Source organism: Rissa tridactyla, chromosome 7 (genome assembly GCF_028500815.1).
Source record: "Rissa tridactyla isolate bRisTri1 chromosome 7, bRisTri1.patW.cur.20221130, whole genome shotgun sequence".
NCBI lineage: Eukaryota > Metazoa > Chordata > Aves > Charadriiformes > Laridae > Rissa > Rissa tridactyla.
Window position 1 is genome coordinate 617,030 of NC_071472.1, and position 20,920 is coordinate 637,949.

General features: G+C 47.1%; 2 protein-coding genes across 6 annotated transcripts in view; one reads left to right on the forward strand and one right to left on the reverse strand.

The window, feature by feature from the left end:
* The window catches only part of CCDC148 (coiled-coil domain containing 148), a 58,092-nt gene extending 49,225 nt beyond the window's left edge, over positions 1-8,867 (forward strand). For both annotated transcript variants that reach the window (XM_054209063.1, XM_054209062.1), the window contains 3 exons: positions 3,711-3,828; positions 6,442-6,582; positions 8,520-8,867. In XM_054209063.1, coding sequence (XP_054065038.1) covers positions 3,711-3,828; positions 6,442-6,582; positions 8,520-8,666 — 406 coding nt within the window. In that variant the 3' untranslated portion in view covers positions 8,667-8,867. The remainder of the gene's footprint in view (positions 1-3,710; positions 3,829-6,441; positions 6,583-8,519) is intronic.
* A 1,083-nt stretch (positions 8,868-9,950) lies between these two features.
* Positions 9,951-20,869, reverse strand: UPP2 (uridine phosphorylase 2). 4 transcript variants are annotated; one of them, XM_054209758.1, is made up of 7 exons: positions 20,684-20,867; positions 19,918-20,032; positions 18,682-18,840; positions 16,398-16,512; positions 15,550-15,759; positions 13,820-13,966; positions 9,957-13,398 (listed from the first exon to the last, which is right to left on the reverse strand). In XM_054209758.1, the coding sequence occupies exons 1-7, from the start codon at positions 20,707-20,709 to the stop codon at positions 13,235-13,237; spliced, it is 936 nt and encodes a 311-aa protein (XP_054065733.1). In that variant the 5' UTR covers positions 20,710-20,867; the 3' UTR covers positions 9,957-13,234. The 4 variants fall into 4 exon arrangements, with proteins under 4 accessions (XP_054065735.1, XP_054065733.1, XP_054065734.1 ...); XM_054209757.1 differs by having other exon boundaries at positions 9,970-13,398; positions 19,918-20,035; positions 20,684-20,854; XM_054209760.1 differs by lacking the exon at positions 18,682-18,840 and having other exon boundaries at positions 9,951-13,398; positions 19,918-20,035; positions 20,684-20,869.
* Between the last annotated feature and the right edge of the window lie 51 nt (positions 20,870-20,920).

Consider the following 20,920-nt stretch of genomic DNA (forward strand, 5'->3'; position numbering starts at 1 on the left):
GATCAAGTAAAAGATGGCGAGAGTAGTGTTCAACACAAAATCCTAAAAAGCAATGCTCTCAGCATTCAGAAACATGGGAGAGGGGAAGAGGATTGTGCCGTGATTTCTGCTTAAAGCACAATATCTATTCTGTATGAATTTTTTATCCAACAGTCATTTCATACGAAATTTGTAAAACAGCATTTTCATTTTAAAAAGTCATGGGGGCTGCAGTAAGAACCTAGATCTGCCCAGATCCTGTCAAATGCCCTGACAAGTACGTGAAAATCGTACTGCTTTTGCTTTCTTCTATTCCCATGTATTTTGTATTGTTTGTGGATAGTGGTCCAGCTATTAAAACAGGGGTGGAGGTGCCCTTACCTAGACTATTGTATATTCTCCATGGATGTGATGATTGCTGATAATGCAGAAAATGCAGATTTGGACTCCTTCAGCCTAAGAACCTGAGACTGAAACTGTCTGGACAAGAGCTCTGGTTACTGGTTTGTATCATAAAACGTCTGGGCTGGCCACATTTGAAGGGGAAAGCAGTAAGTTCTCGTCCTTTTTTTAATATAAATCCAAGGTTTAGTAGATGACAGCTCCAGAGAGAGAAATGCTCCAGAACCACAGCAGGTACTAGAGAAGTGGTGTGTGTTCCCCTTACTGGCGTGCAGCAGGACTTAACCCCGTGAGACTGGGGCAGCTGCCGGGACTGCTTCGGGGGCACGCAGTTAGTGCTGGCAAGGTACGTCTGCATGTGTCCCACCGAGAGTCGAGGTGTGGCATGGACATACATCTGCGGCATCCGGTCCTTTAGGTGAACGTAGGATCACGCATTCAGCTGTTCCCAGTGTCTTAAGTTAGGTCTACGTGCCTGTGTCTTCAGGACATGGAATTATAAGCTCTCTTTTAATGTGGTATTCAAGAACTACAAACTGCATTTCAGTCTTACTGTGCTTCAAGAATGAGCATCCAAGAGGGAGATGTTTGTCTGCTGCTCACAGTGCGCTTCCTTTTTTAACCTGTGCAGTGAATTTCAGTCAGGTCCTGCATCGGGGCCTTTAGGGATGGAATGGATCGAATAGACGTGACCCCTTCTACAAGAATATTCCCCCATCCCACCCCAGGAACAGCTTTTGTATTAATGTTGCAAATTAATGAGAATTAAATCGGCATGAAGTTGTGCAAATATTTTCACTCGCTGGCTGTGAGGGATAGGTTGCCCGGCCCCGTTGTCCTGCGAGGCAGCGAGTGGGAGGCGTTGCGAGCGTTTTATCCCCACAGCTGCAGCTGCTGCTGCGCCGGGCCCCGAACGCACGGGCAGGGCCGGGAGAAAGGGTTGCTCTGTGCAAGAATTTTATCTGACAAATTAGCGTGTAAAACACTTTCTCTCCCAGCTGCCTTGTGCCTCGGTGACTCTGCGCATTGACGCAGCCTGTCACGGCTGGAAGCGCAAGCAGAGCTTCTGAGCCACTGCATAATGCTTCCTGATGGGTATATGAGATGTATTCAACTGACAACAGTTGACAGGATAAGTTTTGATATAGGGGAAAAAACCTATCTCTATTATAACCCAATTTTTTAAAGTTCTGTTAGAGTTTTCATAACAAACATAGTAGTGCATTTTTTCCTATTGAATATTTATGAGACAGCGTCTGAAAGCAGAGTTTTAATGAAATTATGCTTATCAAAAATTACATAAGTACGTACCCACAATACTTCAAAAAGGTAGCTTCACTGAAACTAATCAGCTAAGCTCATTTTTCAGCTGGTGATTTATTAAAATTGTTACTTACCGTGGTACTTAAAGTAAAATTGCGTATTAAGGCATTTTAATTTTAAGCTTTTCTATAAAATTGAGTTTACTTTGAAGAAATAATAGCTAAAATATTGCTAAGTATAATAGAGTGAAAGAGAATTAACAACTTTATTTGGATGGGGACACGGTAAAATCAAAGCTCAAGTACACATTTAAAGCTAAGTATAAAAGGTATTGGAAGAATGTTCCAAATTAGGAACACAACGTATGGTTGAATATGTATTTACAAGGTTCTCTGCCTGCCCTGGGTGTAGATTTCATAGCTCTGCCATGGCCCTCTGACAACGAAACTTAATCTTTGTTAATACTGGCCTTGGTCTCCCCATCTCCTTGGGATAACGCAGTCATGAGAACGGGAATCTGTCTCTTAGGAGCAAAAATGCTGCATCCAGACGCCAAGTCCCTGCGCTGCCTGTCAGCGACTCTGGCAGTCGCTTGCAGCCCCTTACACCAATTCTAACCGGGTACGGAAATGTCCTAACGCGTTTCCATTTAGCAATGCCCGGCGTTCCCATGAACAGGAAAACTGCTGCAGTAGAGACGAGGCATTTGAAAGGAGGCCGGGGGACGCGCCCCTCGGTTTTCCTTCTTGGTAACTGGCACGAGTTCCCAGGGTGCGGGATTTCCTGTTTGATAACCTGGAGTGTGTTAGAACATGTGCCATAGCAGTCAGCACAAGCAGAGTGAAAGGTTTTCAATATAATATAACCTTTGTCATTTTTTTCAGAAAAATATGAGTATCTGCTTTTCATTGCATTTTCTTCATGTAAAAATCAGATTAGGCTTTCTCCTTGCAACAAAATTACCTCTGAAGATGACTGCTGTCAGCATTCACCTGCCTAAAATGCAGCGGCTACAGCAAGAACGCGAAAGCCTCCCTGGGGGAACCTCAGGCAGCTTTGGGCCGCTCTCTTGGGACAAATCTGTTTGTGCTGTTAATTGTTATGGGGTTATTGATGCAATGGTCTTTTCTAGCTACCAACATCACTGTACATTTAGTTCTGGTTTTTGCAGTTTATAGCACAAGTAATATACTCCTTGGAGCTTACTAAAATTTCAAGAGTAAGAAAATAAAAATACATGCTTTACGGTAGCTGAAGCAGCTCTTTCTTCTCCATTTCTCTGAAAGCAAGTTAAAATTTGAAGGGCAAAAGAAGGATAATTCTCTGACTGCAAAGCATGGCAATGGCAACTCCTCCATAAGGACTGTAAGCGACATACTGGAGAATACCCCACAGCTTCCTAAGAAACGGAGTTTGGCAGTGGACGGGGGGTTATCAGGAAATACAGTCAGGGTAGTGCTGTCAGGGCTGTGAAAAACTGTTGCTAAAAGTTGACCCGCAAAAATAATGCCGTAGGTAAATTTTCAGGATTATTTGGGCCAATCTGTAGTTTTTTCTTGAAGAAGGCTGTAATTCTCAAGTTTTCTTGCTTCTTCCAGTAACAAGATTGAGAGTGATGTGTTTCTTTTAATGGAAAGGATTACAGGAAAGAGTTCTGCCATACACAGATGTCGGAGAACATTTCTTCTTGGCAAAGAAAATAGGGAAAAAGAGAGTAGCAGGGCTATATAAAGCATGCTCGAGAAAATCTGCATTCTAGAAATGAAATCTGAAAGGTTAGCCAAGTTGTTTAAAGAAACCCAAAGCAAAGGCCAAAAACAAATAAAAAAATACAAATCCACAAACCTCTCTTCTCCAAAAACTACGACCCAAAAAAGTCCAACAAAAGTAACACATTCAAACGAAAAAAGTATTTTTTGCATTTTTTGGGTGTTTTGGTGAACCACTGTATTATTATTATTAGGTGGATATAGAAAACATCAGACTAGTTTTTGAACTGAAATAACAGAAATTTAAAATTACACCTGACCGATGTTTTTTCCATTCGCGTGTGTGCTGTTTTGCAGGGTGAAGTTTAGACAAGCATTGCTAGAAAAACGGTTGCTGGAGAAAAAGGAACTGGCCCTACAAGAAGCACGTGAAGAAGAGGAAAAGGAGAAATGCCTTGAAGCGCTCCGACAACAGGTGGGTTTGTTTCCTGTGTCCAGTATTTTCATATGCAGCAGCGGTACCAACACATACCGTTGTAGCACGTGAGAGATAAGAAGAACAATCTATAAAAAGCAAATAAATGGCAAAGTTAAAACGCACTTTCGGTCTGGCTCTAACAGTAATTCTGTCATGTTATAAATCCTGTGTGCTTTGTAACTCCGACAACAGGAACATTATGATGTTAAATTGCACTGTAGAAGCTGTTGATATCTGAAAATAGATACTATTTTTTCTGGGTTGGCTGTGATTTCTCTTTTTCTTTGTTTTTTTTTTTTTTTTTTTTTTTTTTTTTTTGGTCTTTATTTTTTACATAATCTTGGGGTCTACCTTGAGTCTTAGGCAAGATTTATGTAATTTAACTAACAGACCTTGGATGAATTTTCTTTAGAGAGAGATTTAACTCTTTGTTAAACTTTTGCATGTAATTTTAAAAAGGACATCCCAGAAAATGCTTACTAATGATTGTCATAGTAAATGTAGTGTTTGGTTTTTGTTCGTTTGGGTTTTTTTTCCTACTGCTGACTTTTGAAGAAGTAATTCCACTTTAATTTATATTTTTATATCGAATCCCCTTGGTTTTTTCCTCCAAAGATTAAAAGGAAAAAACTGGAGTTCACGTTCTTTACACTCCAGGGACTGCAGCCTAAATGTGCAGCCAAAGGAAAATAAGGGAGGGAGAAAAGGTGCATCTTCAAACCCTTTTGATTTTGGATGATTTGAAGAGCACTACTGCAGCAGCTTTCTCCCCGGGACTGCCCAGGGTTAAAGATCCGGGATTTGACGCAGCCTTGACCTCACCTTCAGCACGTCCTTTGGCTTCGGGATTAACCATCCCAGTACGGTGTGCATGCTGGGGAAATTCCTCCGCAGTCCCTCGTGGACTGTTTGTGGCCATATAAGTGCTTTCACTCCAGTATTTGGCTGTACAAAGTCAAGAAGAAAGAAAAATATAACAGAGTTCAAATACTCCAAGCCATCTTCTGTAGGGAGGGCTGAGCATAACAGGAATAAGTAAACCTTAGGGATCATCGGTCTGTTACTTCAGTCATTTTTTCAATGTTGAACTTGGGCTTATTTCCAGTCAATAGTACTTTATTTTTAATAATCTGATTCAATAAAATATTTTGCAGTATTAATGGTGTTATTTTAGGTTGTCTGCATTTTTAGTAATAACTCTATGATGTCTTTTCTAAGTTACTGGTTGAATTGCATTGTCTTTTGTGTCAGATTGTACAAGAGGCTGGTTGAGTCACGATCTGGTGATCTCTTCTGAGTGACCAAAGGACGAAGTGCTCTAGAACGCCTTTGGCGGGGACGGTAGAGTTCCCACTGCATTACGTGTTTCTAACCAACGGTTATTCTCTGTGTTTCACACGGACGAAGCACTGCTTCGTAAAATATGCCCCTTGCTTGTATGTGGAAAAAAAATATCTTCAGTAAAGCCATCCAGTCTGTTTATTTTGACAGCCTGTAAATACAAAGATGATATTTTATTAAAGAGATGGGAAAAAAATTTATCATACACAATTTAAAATATTTTTTCTGGTTTTAACCATTCAGATGGTGTCCTGACTCTTATTATTTTGCTCATGCATCTTTCTGTATTTTCCAAGGTAGTATTAGCCCATATCTGAATATTTTAACCCAAAGAAAATAAGCAATGAAAAAAGGATCTTAAATCTGTAGACCCCGAACTTGACTCTTGCACAATATACTGTCTGACAGAATCTTTGATACTGATGGAGCCACAGGAAATTAAACAGTTAAAACAGACACAATTAAGAAAAAAAACCCAAAGAATTACGTTATTTGTGGCATATCACCCAATGGGATTGTCCATGGCTCGGTAAAAATTGTGAACTACTGCTCTGAACACCTTTGTTTCCATCAGAAGAAAAAGAAGAAAGTTTGGACTTCCAGGAATGTGGGTATTGCTAAATTATGAGTCTGCGGGTTGCTTTTGGTTACTGGTTTTGAGTGTCAAAGTGGGGGATGCGGTGGCTTCTCTTGTAGCATCCCTGCGGAGCTGAGGTCTCCTGCACAGCGGGACCGCAGCCGGGTCACCGTGCACAGATCGGAGCGCAGGTATTCGGGAAGAGCTGGTGTCTGGGAGCCTCGAGCTTATTTCCTACCAGGACTGTGGTGAGGCGGCAACGTAAGCTCCCTCTTCCCAGAAATGCTGTCAAGTCTCAAGTTTAGGTTTTCGAGGAGTGGCAATTGGCACTCACACTGTGCAGGTTATTCTGTGTTAAGCTGCCCACGCAGCAGGCGATTCTCCACTTTACAGCAGTTCTGGGCGTGCACGGTGCTGCATTACGTCCAGCCAAGTAAATTGTCCCCATGGGGAAACATGAGAAAAAATCTCCCCAATTATTATTCTCTGTCAGAGTGGGTTTACTCTGGATTCAAGTTTTAAGCTTTACAACTTTTATACATGGATACAAGGTGGTTTAAGACAACTTGTGAAATTTTTAAATCAGGTAAATGATCAAGTTCTCCAAGGGCGTGGGTTATTGAAAGCAACCTTTTCTCACCTTAGGTGTATGCAGATAAGAGTAATTGTTATTTTCATATCGTGTATTTTAGGTTGCCGTTGTTGCAAAACTAGACCCAGCTAGAGTAGTGGCTGATACGGCGGCATCTAGAGCTCGGGTGGGCATTGGCACCAACGAAGAGTTGGATCTTCAGAAGCCACTGTTTAAGTTGCATACATACAGCGAGCAGCAGGTAGGTGTCTGGGATCATACTGTATAGGTCAGCGTATGCACGTGTATCTCGATAGCCATATATGATAGCATCAATAATACAGCCTAAGTAGCAATGTTAACAATAGAATATAGAATATAATGCGTGTAAAAATAAAAACATTAGGAGTAATAGGTGGGGAAATCTCTGACCCAACATAGGCGCTGGAGCAGCGCGAGAGCCAGAGCACAGAGGCCCGTCCGTGCCCCTGGGCGCTCCCTGAACAGCATCTCCCGCTGCCGCCGCTGGGAGAGGATACGGGCGTAAAGGGGCCGTTGGGCTGTTCCTGCGTTTGCTGGGCATTTTGACCGATCTGTTTGCTGCTTTTTCATTTCAAAACTCTCCCCTTCCACATTGTTATGCATTTATTTAAACGAGTGCCTCCTTTTCACCCGCTCCAGTTTGTGTTGGGCTAAATATCTGAAGTGAATTGACTCAGCATAAACATTCCCCCGGCTGTATTCCAAAGAGCTGTGTCACAGGTAACTCGACTATGGGGCGTTCTTGTTTCTTGGGAGATTGTGCACAGGATCAAAACTCTTCACAAGCTGAAAATTAGTGTCTTGACTATCCTTACACTATTGCTGGACTGGAGATCGGTTGGGATGTGATATGCAAGGGCTAAAGGAGAGGAAACCGGTGAGGTGTAAAGGAAGCAGGAAACTGAAGTAACTGCGCTTCTGTTTTGAGGTCACTGGGATCGCTGAGGACGGTGCTAGCTCGATTTCAAATGGAATTAAGCAACGTAGGGGAGGATTTTTTGATTCCCTTACTGTTCTCCATCTGCTCGGTCCATGCGTTTGAAATTATTCCCACTCTGGAATTTGAAAATTATGTTTACAGAAAGAGAAGTGCTATGATATAATTCTACGGCATAAAAGCTTTCTCTCAGCACTAAGCTGAAATTTGACAATGTCTATAATTAAGCTTGTCCAGCACTTCCCATTTTAAGACATTTTTAAAGCTTCCCAGTTTGGTAAAGGAGACGTGGTACGAGAGATGTAGTTTTTGTTTGGCTATTAAAATTTACCCAAATCTGACCGATGTACGAGGTTCTGAAAAGCCTTATCTTAAAAATGCTCTGGATGTGTATTTGGGATCGATACCTGAATTCTCAGAATATTCTCCCCATTCGGACTGCAGCCAGGTCCAGTACTGCTCGGGCTGCAGCAGCGATTCCTGCCGAGCATCTTGGCGTGCTCCATCCCCGAGCCGCCGCGGGTGCGGATGGCGTTGGTCTGCCCGGCGGCTCTGGGCACTGTGGCGGGCGATGCTAGACTGAAGGCAACGTGTCTCTCACTTGTGGGCCCCGCTGCGGCCCACGGAAAAAAGATTTGAAAGAGGCTTATGAATTCTGTCAAATAACCTTTGGACAAATTTTAGAAGTAATTTCCCTGGGCACTCGTTGTTGTTTCGTATGTTAAAATGGAAGCGGTACTGCCGTGTAGCCACTGTGAGACTGCGTAGCTGGGAGAAAAGTCATAAACGCGTTTGAAGCAGTCGGATTCCGTAGAAACAAACAGGAGGGGATTAAAAGCCTGGTGCTGAGTGCGGGGCTGTATTGGTGGGGAACGTCAGAGAAGTCCAGCTCTTCAGCGAGCAGGCTGAATCCAAAGTCACTCGGTTTCTCATCTGCCCCTTGAGTTTTGCTGAGGAGTGACAACCAGGGCTCTTTGTTGAAATCGTTTGTGATCATTAATATTAAAAATGGTAATATCAAGATGTGTGCAGCGAGATCAGGCTTTTTCACTGTAGAGTTTGTCTGCTTTTGAAAGCTTTATTTTATGACCATAATTTTCTGACTGTCTTTCAAAACTTTTAAAACATATACATCCACAGATAACCTGTAAGATACACTGCCTATGTGAGGAAAGTATTGTTTTATTTCCATTTATCATTGCTGTCATTTATTTTAACAGATCATTTCTGACCCTAGACTTCGTGTTGAGCTAGCTCTTCGAGAAGCTGGACTTCACAAAACGCTTTATGCAAAAGAGATTTTACCAAAAATTCCTCCACTGAAGGTTCCAAGAAGAGATATGGAATCTACGGCTTTTAAAATGTAGAGTGCCTCTCGTATCAGGAGGAGAGAAGCTTCGGGGGGATTGTCTGTAATGCGGAAACTTTGAATAAACTTCCCTTAGGCTGTGCCATAGAACTACTTAGTTCTCAGCGTGTGCGATCATTCCAACAACGGTCGCGCCGTCCTCCTGCAGCGTGACGCCGTTTTACGCCTGCCTTGGTGAGGGTTCGAGAGGTTCGGTGGGTGTAGGCTGCTGTAGTGTCATTCCCCGTGTCCCTTTCACTGGGAGAGAGGACGCCTGTGCCGGGCCGTCTCCTACAGGCACTACAGCCCCGTCTGATGCGTGGCATCTGCGTGGGAGCTCTGTTTTTTAATGGGCAGCATAAATCCAAAATCGCTTTGCAGAACAGTCGCTTTAGATTATGTTCCGATACGTGAATACGTCCCGCAGGTTGCTTGAGAATTTGATTCTTTTAGTTATAAAATCTTCATTATCATGAATGTTTCTATTATTCCTTGATTACTATAAGAAGAAACTTAACCTTTGTCTATATTTAGAAACCAATTTACTGCATCATGTTTACTGCAATCCAGTCATGCAATTTCGTATTGCAGATTAGTCTTTCAGTATAAATTAAAAATAACATTTCAGATCTGGGATTTTTATTTTGGAGCTGAAACTACTGAATATGATTCTATTAAATGAAAAGGAAATTGATGCCATTTCATTTTGTAACTGATTATGTTTCCAAACCTTACGTAAGATGAGTATAAAATGCAAGTTACAATTAGCAGTTTAACCAAAAATTTCTAAGGATGATGAATATCAGAAAGATCTGAACATCCATACCTGTGTATCTAGATAATTATGGGAACTTCATTAGCATAATGCTGTAATGGCTCATAGGAGTTAATGGATGCCATACCTACGATGCCTTGTGAAACAGACAGGAATTCCTCCCTGCCGACGCCAGACACTGAGCACGAGGGCGGTGGGGGTCCCGTCCGCCTGCGCCCGCCGAGCCCAGGCTGCGGGTCCAGCGGACGCCGACAGGTTTTGCTGCTGTCACTCCGTGCCCCGGCCTTGGCCGGCACTGACCGCGGGCACTCTGCTCGCGCGTCTTCAGCGGCTGCACCACGTGTTTTGCCGTCAGAGACAAGCCGCGTTCAGTGTTCTCACCTCAGACTGACACTGACATTGGCAAAACCTCGTAGCGCAAGGCTGATCTGAGCGGGGCGCTCTGAGCGCCTGGGAGGGGGAGTGCTCTGGCCTGGGCGTTCGGGGGTGCAAAGTCAGAACAGACGGGGACGCTAAGAAGGGCGCCAGAGGGTCCGGGGAAGAGCTGGTGCGGCAGACGTTTAGGAACAGGAGCGACACAATCTGAGTGTTGAAGCTAAGGTATTTTAATGGGGGGAGAAATGCTACAGAGACTGCGCAAAAGCCGTGGGAGCTGGCGGTCTTCTGGATTTAGCTTTTGCATGTTTGTGCTAAAATTACGATTCTGTGTATGTTTGTGCATTTTATTTTGGTATCTCGTTTGGGGTAACTCAATATTTTTCAAACAGACTTGGCCAGCTTCACAACTCGGTGGATGTTCCCGCAGGGGAGAGCAGCATTGCTTTTCTTCTCTTTTGGAGACCAGGTTGGCTTCTAGACCGCTTCCCAGAAACGGAAGATCCCAAACTTAAGGCAGTTGATTTTATTTTTTTTCTTGCCTTTAAAAGCAGATCTACAAGATAATTTCGGTGGTGCAAAATCTTTGCAGATTATAGTTGTTTCTTCATCTTTTATGCGTATCAAGACATTTATGAAAAAAGAACTTTTAAATGAAGCAGTCAGTTGCTTTTAAAATAAAGGACGCTGATTTTAGGCAGTGTCTTGTCTTCACATCTTTTGTTTCTCAGGGAACAGACGGCATAGAAGCACGCGTACACCTGTGCCAGCTCACTGCAACCAGGAACCGGGGCTTGTTACTGACACGGTGAGGCCAGAATGAGGATTTTTAGAGCGACTTTCACAAGAGATGATCAAAACCCTTCAGGAAATGGAGATGCTTATAAGGACATTGGTTTACATGATAAATGCTTTTTACACTTTCTTTAAAAATGAAATTTTGCAAGTTCTTTTTATATAAAGGTGTATGAAATTACTTGCACATAAAAATAGTAATTTAGAAGATGTTAGTGGAAAATAGACTTCTCAGCCAGCATCTCTTGCATCCCCACTCTGTTGTTTCTGGCTCGGTAAGGGTAACAGCTCAGAACTCGGCTATCCTTTATGCCAACGTATGAAGCGTGTACAGTCTGACTAACACTCTGATTTTTTTAAAGCCTGGGAAAAGCCTCTTAATGAAAATTAAGTTATTTGGGTTCAAGATACATTACTTACCTGTGAATTTTGGTAGTCAGAAAAGTGGCTTAAATGTTAAATGGTGCCTGAAAGTCAAGTATCCACCTGGCGCAAGATCAGTTAGTGCAGTATCCAGCTGTTGCAAAACAACTGAAGTTTGTGCCAATTTACGCGCGTATAAGGTTATATGCACATTTATGCGTGTATTTATAGAAAAAGAAAAATGTAAGTGATTGCAATGCAGGGTCTGACCCCTCTGAAAACAGAGGGGGCTTTGCACTAATGGTCAAGATTTTGAGAAGGAGCTCACCAAGGACACGTGTTCCGAGCTCTTTAAACTACTGATTCATCCGAAACCCTTGAAGAGTGTCAAACTTAGAACGTGCAGCATAAAAACCATTTAACAACATAATCATTCAGCTAAAAGCAAAATAAGGAAAAGAAGAGTCTGTTCACTGGGCAATGTTCTAGAAAACAGAGAGTTCACGATCTCCTGCAAGGTTAAGACCAGGACTGTGTTTCTGTAAGCTACAGCAGAGCAAACCTCACCTCTGAAATTAGGCTACATGTTCAAGTATCGTATTTCTTTTTCTAGGGTGGTTTTAAATGATTTTCACAAAGAACTGAAGGTACGTGGTGCTATTAGTATAGAAGTTTCTTAAGTGGACTTTGGACTTAGCAGAAGGGAGTGTGAATGGTAGGTTAGATGGCATGTTAGGTGGCTGCAGTGATTTGTGTCCGTTCTGGGAGGACGCTGGCTCCTGTCCTGGGACTCCTTCCCCGACAGATTAATATTTGAGCCTAAAACCTGCAATCTGGGAATGGAAACTAGGAACAAATCTCCTTTTCTTGTAAAAAGTAGAGTTTGCTTTTTCATGGCAGCACACAATGTATCCCAGATCAAAGTGCTGGCAAGTTGGAGTGGCTCGGGGGGCCCATGGAAGTAGAGTCCCAGCACCCGCACAGCCCCGCTCCACCGCTGGCCCCGTGGCCCAGAAACCGATCTCTGCGGGTGGGAGGAGGCGGTGGGACAATGGGCAGCGGGGGACAGGAGGGACACCAAGAGAAGCCCCGCATTTGGGAGGCAAATTGAGCTGTACCTGAGTGTAGAAATATTTCCGGGACTAGAAGGGCCCTGGGGTTGCTGGCGAAGCAGATTTTAACGTGTTGACTGGAGAACGAGTGCCTCGGGGATGGCCCTCAGCATCTCTGTAACTATCTTTAGGCTCACATGTTTTGCGATCTTAATATTGTTAATATCTTAAGATCCTCTCCCATGTTTTTTGATATGTTAAAATTTTTTTTACAAGAACTTTTAAATCCTTTAAGTTATTGTTCCAAAGGTGACAAAATTCATTTGGAAGCAAGCTGGTTAGTGAACCTTAAGAACTCGAAGGGATTTCGGTGTGAAATTCTTCAGGCTGTAGGTGACCCTCCGTGAAAAACCCCTCCGCTCAACCCAGGCACGGTTCAGTCTCCGACAGCTTGTTGGAGACACTTGACGGTGATTTTCTGGATTGCTGGTGGGTGTTGATTAGCAGATGACTGTGAAAGGTGTGGTCCCTAGGGGGTACCTGGAGTCGGGCCAAGGTTGTACCAGTAAGGTGTGCTCCCCATCCCCTTCCCTCTCGGGGGTCCCCGTGTGTGCTGGGGGCGAAGCTGCAAGGTGGGGTCCCGCACACCGACCTCTTGTGTTCACACACGCTGGGGCGCCTCAGTTTTTGACGGATCTTTAGATATTGTATGAATGAAAGCTGAACAACCTTCGTAGCAGCGATGAGTAACAATAATAGTCACAAATGTGGATTAATGTTGCATGTCATTTACTTAGGTTTTGGCTTTATGCCAAATGCAAAGGGATCTCCTTCCTAGAGGATCGCTGTGGACAGGAGCCACCCTAACGGTTCAGTCCTTTGCGACCAGTGAAGACGAGAGCGAGGAGCGTGCTGTTCGGTGACACAGTCCTGATCCATGTGCAAATTTTGGCTGGAGCTCTCCGTGGGTGTGCAGGTGTGTTGGTGCAGTTCAACCCGTATTGGGGGTCCACAGCTCCTGCACGGCTGCGTTCGCTGGATCTGGCTACCTGTGGAGGGCACTGGCCCCCGGGAGTGCGTCATGGCCCACTCTGCCTTTCCCATTTCCCAGAAGCAGAGGCCGCGGTGTGCCGGCATGAGCAGGTGGTGTGCCAACACGGCAGGTCCTGCAGACCCGCTCTGCGCCGGCTGGGACCCGGCACCCCATTGCTTGTGCTGCGTCGCCCATCAGTGGGTGGAGAGAAGCGCCTTTCGCTTCATCCCCAGGCGCTTCCGGATGAAGGCGGCGACCAGGCGCTGGGGCCGCTGCTGGTACTCCCCCAGCACCTCGCGGGGCACACGGATCTGGTCCCCCTCCAGCCGGTCCAGGAGCGTCACGCAGACGACGGCAGCTGCAGGAGGACGAGAGCGCTGGTTACCTCGTGCATGACACAGGCACCCGCCGCCTTAAAACGCTGCCGTGTGGGGAGGGAGGGGGCCCTGCTCCTACTGCCCTCCCCGGGGACCCTGGAGGCCAAAGCGCCGCTCGCCCCGCTGCTTTTCCAGCAAAACGGGGCAAGGCAGCTGCAGCCGAATGGCCAGGACTTGGGATAAGGCTGATGAGGGACGAGAGGGATGAGGGGTGATTAAGTTTTGTTTTGTCCAACATGCACTCAGGCCTTTTAAAGCAAACTTGGTTTTTATTGAGCCACAAACTTTGTTTTAGTGCACTTTAGGAACACTTTATGCATTAGGAACGCTTCAGGTTGTCTGAATCTCACACCAAGGCAAACCGTCGGGTCGGGTTGAGCGCAGGGGTGAGGGAGGACTCACCTTTCAGGCCACACAGCCCGCACAGGGCAGCGAACGCCGTGGACTCCATTTCAATGTTCCTTACGCCGGCGTCATAAGCTCTTTTTAAATACTCCAACTTTTTTTCACTGGAAAAAGAGCACAACGCTCCGTCTAATCTCCCCTGACCTTGAAAGGAAGCAGAGAAGCATCACTGCTGGCCCTGCGAGGGTTTGCAGTCACGGTGAACAGGGTGTAGTTTCAAATGGCAAGTCCAGCAGTGCCTACATTTTGTCCAAAGCCAATTAAGTTTTCCTTTGAATAGTTACTTAATTCGTATTAACCTTAGTGTTTAAACCCAGTGCGCTATGTCCGTGTATAGAGGAGAAAATTACGTGGGTTTTAACACTTGTAAAAAGGACAGGTAGGCCGATGAGTTAGTGCAGGGGGTGTATTGCACTCTGCAGGGGCAAGACATCGCAGCTCCTCTGAGCTCCATGGCGTACGTCGCCTGCGAAGGTCTGCCAGGTTAAATCAAAAAAGTGCTAAATTACTGTGGAAGAGGGGCATAGCAAGCTGCGCAGAATGGGAAAACTGGGGAGAGGGAAAACCCCTTTAATTCGGGTTTGATTCTTCTTAAGGGGCTGCCGTGGATGGCAGACAGCTGGAGCTGCTCCCGGCTCGGGTGGCACTGGCGCCAGCCATGGAGCTGGGTTCCGTGGCACTGCCACCGGCGCTGCTGCTCCCTCCTACTCCCGCTCTGGGACCCGAGGCCGTGCTCGGTGCAGCCAGGCACAGGCACCCATCCCGACCTCCTCCTCTGGCTCCAGGGGTGGCGTTGGCCGTGCTGCAGCCACTCCTGGGTCCACTGAGTGGACCCGTGCCCGATGCCACTACTGCTCTCGCAGGCCATGTGAAGGCCTTTGTGCAAGCAGAACGTATACCTGCGGCTGTGCTGACCTGGGCAGAGCGCTTTGTTTTATTGCTGTTCCTACTGTTAATCCTCTCAAGTGGCTTTTTGTTTAAATAAAACATGGCCTTGAGCAATACACAGATGGTCACATTTGCAAGCAGATCCAAAGGTTTATAAATAGTCCTCAGATTATTAATTCTTCATTTATTACATTTCATCTACTCTGCAATCAGCATTTAATTTTGCAAAGGAAACGGTTCCAGAGTAACCCAACTTTGTTTACATAAATGTCACACGCTTCCTGACATTTTTCTAGGGTTTGGTAGTTCTGAAGTTACAATCTTGTTGTAGGAAACAACTCGGCGTAACCCATCTGCTGGGCTTGCTGCAGGACTGTGGCCAAGGGGAGGTTTTCTTTGCCAGGGTCAGGCCACTGGCCTCCTGCTTTCGGAGGGTCTGTGACCGCACGTGGCTCCCGTGTAACTGCTGGACCGGGGGGCAGCAGAGGTCCATGGGCACCTGCGGTGTCCCAGGGAGCACCCGCTGCGGGGTGGATCTTCACTCTTGATCCACCATCAGCTACGGCAGCGCTGGCCTTGCAGGTGACATGACAAAATTTAACTGTCAGATGTGAAAGAGACCAATTGGCAGAGGAGGCCTCGCCCCAGCAAAGTGCTGAAATTGGCATTGCATGTTCTGAAGGTACCCTGCTCTGACCGTGGGACAGGCTCTAACGTAGCGGGTGGGTCTGCTCCTGCGGCCCTTAGGCTTTGCTAGCCTGGGTAGTTTTGTCTACATAAGAATGTAAAGACTTGGCGTTATGTTTGAGGGGACGAAGGACAGTCAAAGATGGTTTTACCTTCGTAGAAGTCATAGGTGCACATGGTGTGGCCAATGAGGGTGGGAAAGTCGGGGATCTCCTTGCTGCAGGCAAGTAGTTCCTCCGTGAGGTCCGTGTCCAGCTCAGTGCTCCGCACCACCACGTCATCCAGCACCACCTGCTCGAACCGTGGCTTGAAGGAGGAGTCCACCGCCATGTCCGTGATCACAACAGACCCGGCCTCAATCCCTGTGAAAATGAAGGCTGAGGCTAAGCCAAAGCTCATAACACTTGTGACCTGATGCAAAACTTCAGCATGACAGGAAGGTCTCTATAGATGTATGTGTGACTGTGAGGTTGTTCTTTTTAGTGAGTAAAACAGATGTGAGAGAATAATTTAAATTCGTGCAGCAGCGCAGACGTACAAGTAAAATGTACAGAATCAGCACGCGATGAGTGACTGTGGGAATGTGCTGAGTGACAGTGTTTTAATTGCTTCTGTCTTGCAGAGATCATGCCCCACCACCAGCTTGTGCAGGCGTGAGCAGCACCCCTGCCCCGGCCACGGGCCCCACCAGCACGGAGGACTATGGGCACGGGGACAGCCGGGAGGATCTCAAAGCATGAGAGTGACTTCCAGTCAAGTGTTTTCTGTTTGACAAGTGACACCCAATTGGTGTGAATTCAAGGCCTTTGTTCATTATGAAAACGTGCACTCTGATAAACCAGTTGCTAGAAGTTTGCTGGGTTTTAACCCAAACGAAAACATGCCGTTTGATATTTGGGGACCTGACAAAATGATAAGGTTCATAATTACATGAGCTATTGCCGAGAACTTTTTTTATTAATAGCTTTTTTACTCAGTAGAAAGACCATGGATAGCTTACCTAAGCCTCCAGAAGTACCGATGCGTATAATAGTAACGTCTCGGCATTTTGCATGGTGCAGCAGTTTGATCAGTTCATGAAGCATGATGGAAATGGAAGGGATTCCCATCCCGTGCTGTTGGGAGGAGAGAACAGAAAAACGTCATTGATGCTGCGGCAGGTGGCAGGTACACGACTGCAACGGGCTCAGGGTTACGCTGTGGCCTCTTTCCACTGATGAGGCCAACAGTGATTTTTGAGGGGGCAGAGACATCTCAGGGTCTTTGTAGCCTGTCCGGGAAGAGCCTCTAATCATCTTCTCCGCTTGGTGCTTTTAAGGCTCTTGTCAATAGAGCTGGTGTTCATCCCTGTGGACCAGTACATCGGGTGTGCAGATGGTGTGTCTCCTTCAAGAAAGGTCTCTCCACAAATGCATCCTGACAGCCGAATGCTCCAAGACCTTCCCCTGGTGTTGCCCATCCTCAGGCCACATGCTGACTTCCATCCTTTGTCGAGTCCTGCTCGTACTCTTGGAGTGGTGAGTGTCAGTGAGGACAACCCAAGTCTCTGCTTCTCTGGGTACCCCCAGCCCATCCTCGCCCCACACCGGAGCACCTCCGCCCGCGTCGCTGGGCGCGAAGGACGACGGATGGGTTCGTGCCCCTCAGTAAGGACCGGTTTCGGGGTCAGGCATTTGCCGCATGAAGCCTTGCATCTTGCAGGCCACCTGTCCTGCTCGCTGGCTCGCATGGCACACCCTGCTGTCCCTCTGTCCCAGCCCTGCCTGGCTGCCTGCAGGCTCTCCCCTCCGCTGGCACCGGCCCCTCCCCGTCCCCTGCCACGGCACCTGGTGCCGCTGCCCCGTCTCCGCTGCCGCTCCTCTGGGCCGGCAGGTCTTTTGCCAATCTCGGGCTGTCGAGGCTGCCTCTGCTTCCTCCCAGCGCTCCCTCACGTCACCGTCTCAGTTTTCTGCTCCATCGCTCAACTGCCGTCCTTTCCTGGGCTTCACCTTTGAAAACAAAAGGCATTTGATGGTGTGGGGTTCCTTTTTTCCCCATGAAAAATGCCTCACGTTTTTTTTGTTTCTGCTATCGTGTTCAAAAACCTGAAGGAAGCATATGTAAAGAAGCACAGTTAATTTAACATATGCAGTCAGTTTTCCTGTTACTTTGTCTCTTTTCATTTGGCCGTGAGACTGATGGTCTATTAGGCTTGTATCATGTTTTAAATATGAAAACATTTTGCGTGTTATTCTGGAACATCAGCCTGACTTATTTGCCAATGCCTAAAAAATTTATTCTCATTGTAAATATTCAAAGCAGGAAACTGTGTTCCTGCCTCTGGTATGTTTGAGTTCATTTGTGTTTCTAAGCAACTTGCAAAAATGCGATGTTGGCAGCTGCTCCGCATCAGGCGTTTTGGGGGAGGCTCGCTGCGTGCTCTGCCCTGCATCCCCTCGCAGGGACCAGCCTGTGGGTCGATGGCTCCTGCGTTGGCGCGAAACTGGTGCATGGCCCGGAGCTCAGCGGCGGCTTTTCTTCTAGCTGTGTCCCCGCTGCTGCCAGACCGGGGAGGAGCAGAAATTGTGGTTTTTTCCCCCTTGGATCCCGTCAGATTGATTTCCTCAGGCTTTTCCATCGGTCAGGTTTGGTTTAGTTTTGTCCGCGGGACCAGACGTGAGCTCTGTGGTGTGAGTGACGCTGTCTCCTCTGAGTCAGATTTAAGACGGATCTTGTGCCTGAGGAAACGGCGGCAGGACCAAGCCTTGGGGTATGAGCACTCACCTGCAGAGCCTGTATTTGCTTTTTCCTTTGTGCAGTGCCAAACATGCTGCCGCTCTTAAAGAATAATTAATAATAAAGCAAGGTTTTTACTTTAGAGCTCATGTCAATGTAATACTTCCAGCGATATTTCACAGTTCATGCATGGTGGAAGTGGTCTTCCTTTCTCAAATTGCCAGACTGCTGAGCTGAGCAAAATACGTGCATGTTCATTTTTAACACGACGCTTTTTAAACTGAACATGTAGGGTGCCAAGAATTATCATTCAGACAGAAGAAGCTTTACCGTGGCTGAAAGGCTGTGCTGGCGGCAATGGCTGAAAATTGAAAAGAGGGGAAAAAATCTGCTGGTGGGTGTTGTGGGAGGCGTAGGTGTGGGAGCGAGCGGTCGTTGCCGGCCGCCCTCCCTCCCGCTGGGGCAGACAGGGACCCCACGGCAGGACCACGCCGGCAGCAGCAGCCCCGTGGCTGCCATGAGTGCTCGGGGTGGGAAACGCGTGCGGCGCAGTGCAGTGCGGTACTTACGCTGATGGAGAGCACCGGCCCAGCCCGGTACATGGCGTACCGGTCCGTCCCCGCGCAGATGTCTGCCAGGTCCTCCCCATCGCCCGCCAGTCCCAGCTCCTTGTGCATGAACTGGGCAAATGCCCTCATCCTGTTCGGGCTGCCGCCAACGCAGACAAACTGCATGTAAAATGCAAATGTGTTGGTCCTTTTTAGCTGAAATAGGTACCAAGATTCAGTCTTGATGTGGCAGCGGAGGGCTGCACCGGACACATCAGCACAGCGGGATGCTGCTTCCTCGCAGGCAGTCAAGGGACATCAGAACAATTAAGGGTCTCAAAAACAGGAGTTAACATTAAATCCAAGCTGTTACTCCTTTTAGGGTTGTGAGTACGCTCAGTCCAGACAGCTGCACAGCTGCACTTACTCGGGTATCAGTCCCAGGCTGAGAAAATCTAAAATAATTTCACTGTAATACATTCAGCAAATTCAAGCTGTTAGTATTCCTCCTGACAGCAAAGAAAAAACAGATGTTAGAGTAGCCCGTTGTTTAATTTATTCTATCAACAGTGCCAATTGCAATTAGTGAGCACTGCTCATGACACAGAGGCCATAAAGTCAGGGAGGAAAAAGGACAAATTTTACATATTAAAGGAAAAAATGCTCCCTGAGTGTAGGAGGGGGCCAGCATGCGTCTACAAGAGCAGCGCTGCTGATGTGGCTGCCAGCGGCATGGGGGGAGCGGGAGCCGGTGCGTGGCAGGGCTGTGCCAGGCTGCTCGAGCCCCCTGGCCCTGGGGCACTGCGGCTCTTCCCCCGTGCCGCTGGGAAACGCTCCGGTTCAAAATGGAAGAGGATGCAGTCGTGACAGGCTGGGTTTGGCAGCAGGTCTCAGCCAAAAATACAACATCCTCTTTCCCATGTCTCCAGTAGATGATGATCAGATGCTTTGGACAAATGCTTCCTCCGTCTGTCCTCCAACACGGGGGCCAGTATAGAATCAAGTTTTACAGAATTACAGTTTTTAAAAGGATCATTTTCTATTGGGATTTCTGCCCGAAACAAGCAAGGACGGACGACCTCCCTGCCCGGGCTGCCCTGGGTCGCCGAGTCCCTTTGCTGAGCATCCGGACCCTGTTCCCGGCGGGAGCATCCGCAGCAGCGGGGCCCAGCGTGGGCTGGCAGAGCTGTGGGATGAGGGGCTGGAGAGCCCTTTGGGGGTGGGGGCTGCTGCCTCGTCTTTGCGCCTGCTGTTTACCTTTATGTCCCCAAACATTGCCGGCAGGTTGTGCGTCTTCGTTCCCAAGTCCAAGTGATACAGAACGTCCTCCTCCATCGAGTCCAGGTATGGGTTTTTGACGTGGACGAGCCCACTGCTGCAGGGAGACACGAGGGTGCGGATGGGTCAGGGGCACCGGGCGGTGCTGCGGGAGTGGGGACGGGGCAGGACGGGGCGCGGGGTGGCCTGGGAGCCCCGCGAGGGGCACGCACGGCCCCGTGTCAGGGGAGGGACGGGGACAAGCCAGCTCTGCGTGGTGTCCAGGATGGCTGCCTTGCTGTCAGAGCCCTGCTGTCACACGAGCTGTCCTCCTCCTCACGTCCATACGTAACCTCTTTGACATCTCCGTTACTATGTCTGCGTTATTTGGCAAAAAATGTTTCTCAATATTTATCATCAATTTTGTCAATGGCAACGTTAGCTCTTTCTTTCATATAATTCTGCCAGAAATACCTAGTGGGTAATGTACTGTGCTATTTTGTATGTGACAGATTATTATGCTCTTAGCAAATCGGGATTTTATATTTATATTGTCCCAAATAACTGCCCAGCAGTGCAAGTACAAATTAAATTCAGGTTCTGCAGACAGCGGGAGGCCAGTTTGCCTTCCTTTCCATGTGCTTTAATAGATGGAAAGCAACTGAGTAACAATACAGGTCAATTTTATAAATAAGGCTTAAACAAAACCCAGAGAACATTTTTCTTGTCCTATTAAAACAAATTCAAACCCTCCCGTGTTACTCACCCGGCGTAACCTGTTGTTTCAGTCATATCGGCTCTACCAGAGTCAGCTGAAAGCGATACTCTGCAGAAAAGGTAAGGAAAACAGCCCGCTGTTTCCTCAGCTGTTGGGTTTCGGAGCTCAGAAGAGGTTTTAGGGGGCTCTGCAGGGGGTTAAATACCCTCTGGCTTTGTGCGGCTCCCAAGATCAACAGTGGCCGGTCCCCTCCGCCCGCTCCCCTCTGCCCCATCGGGTGCCAGA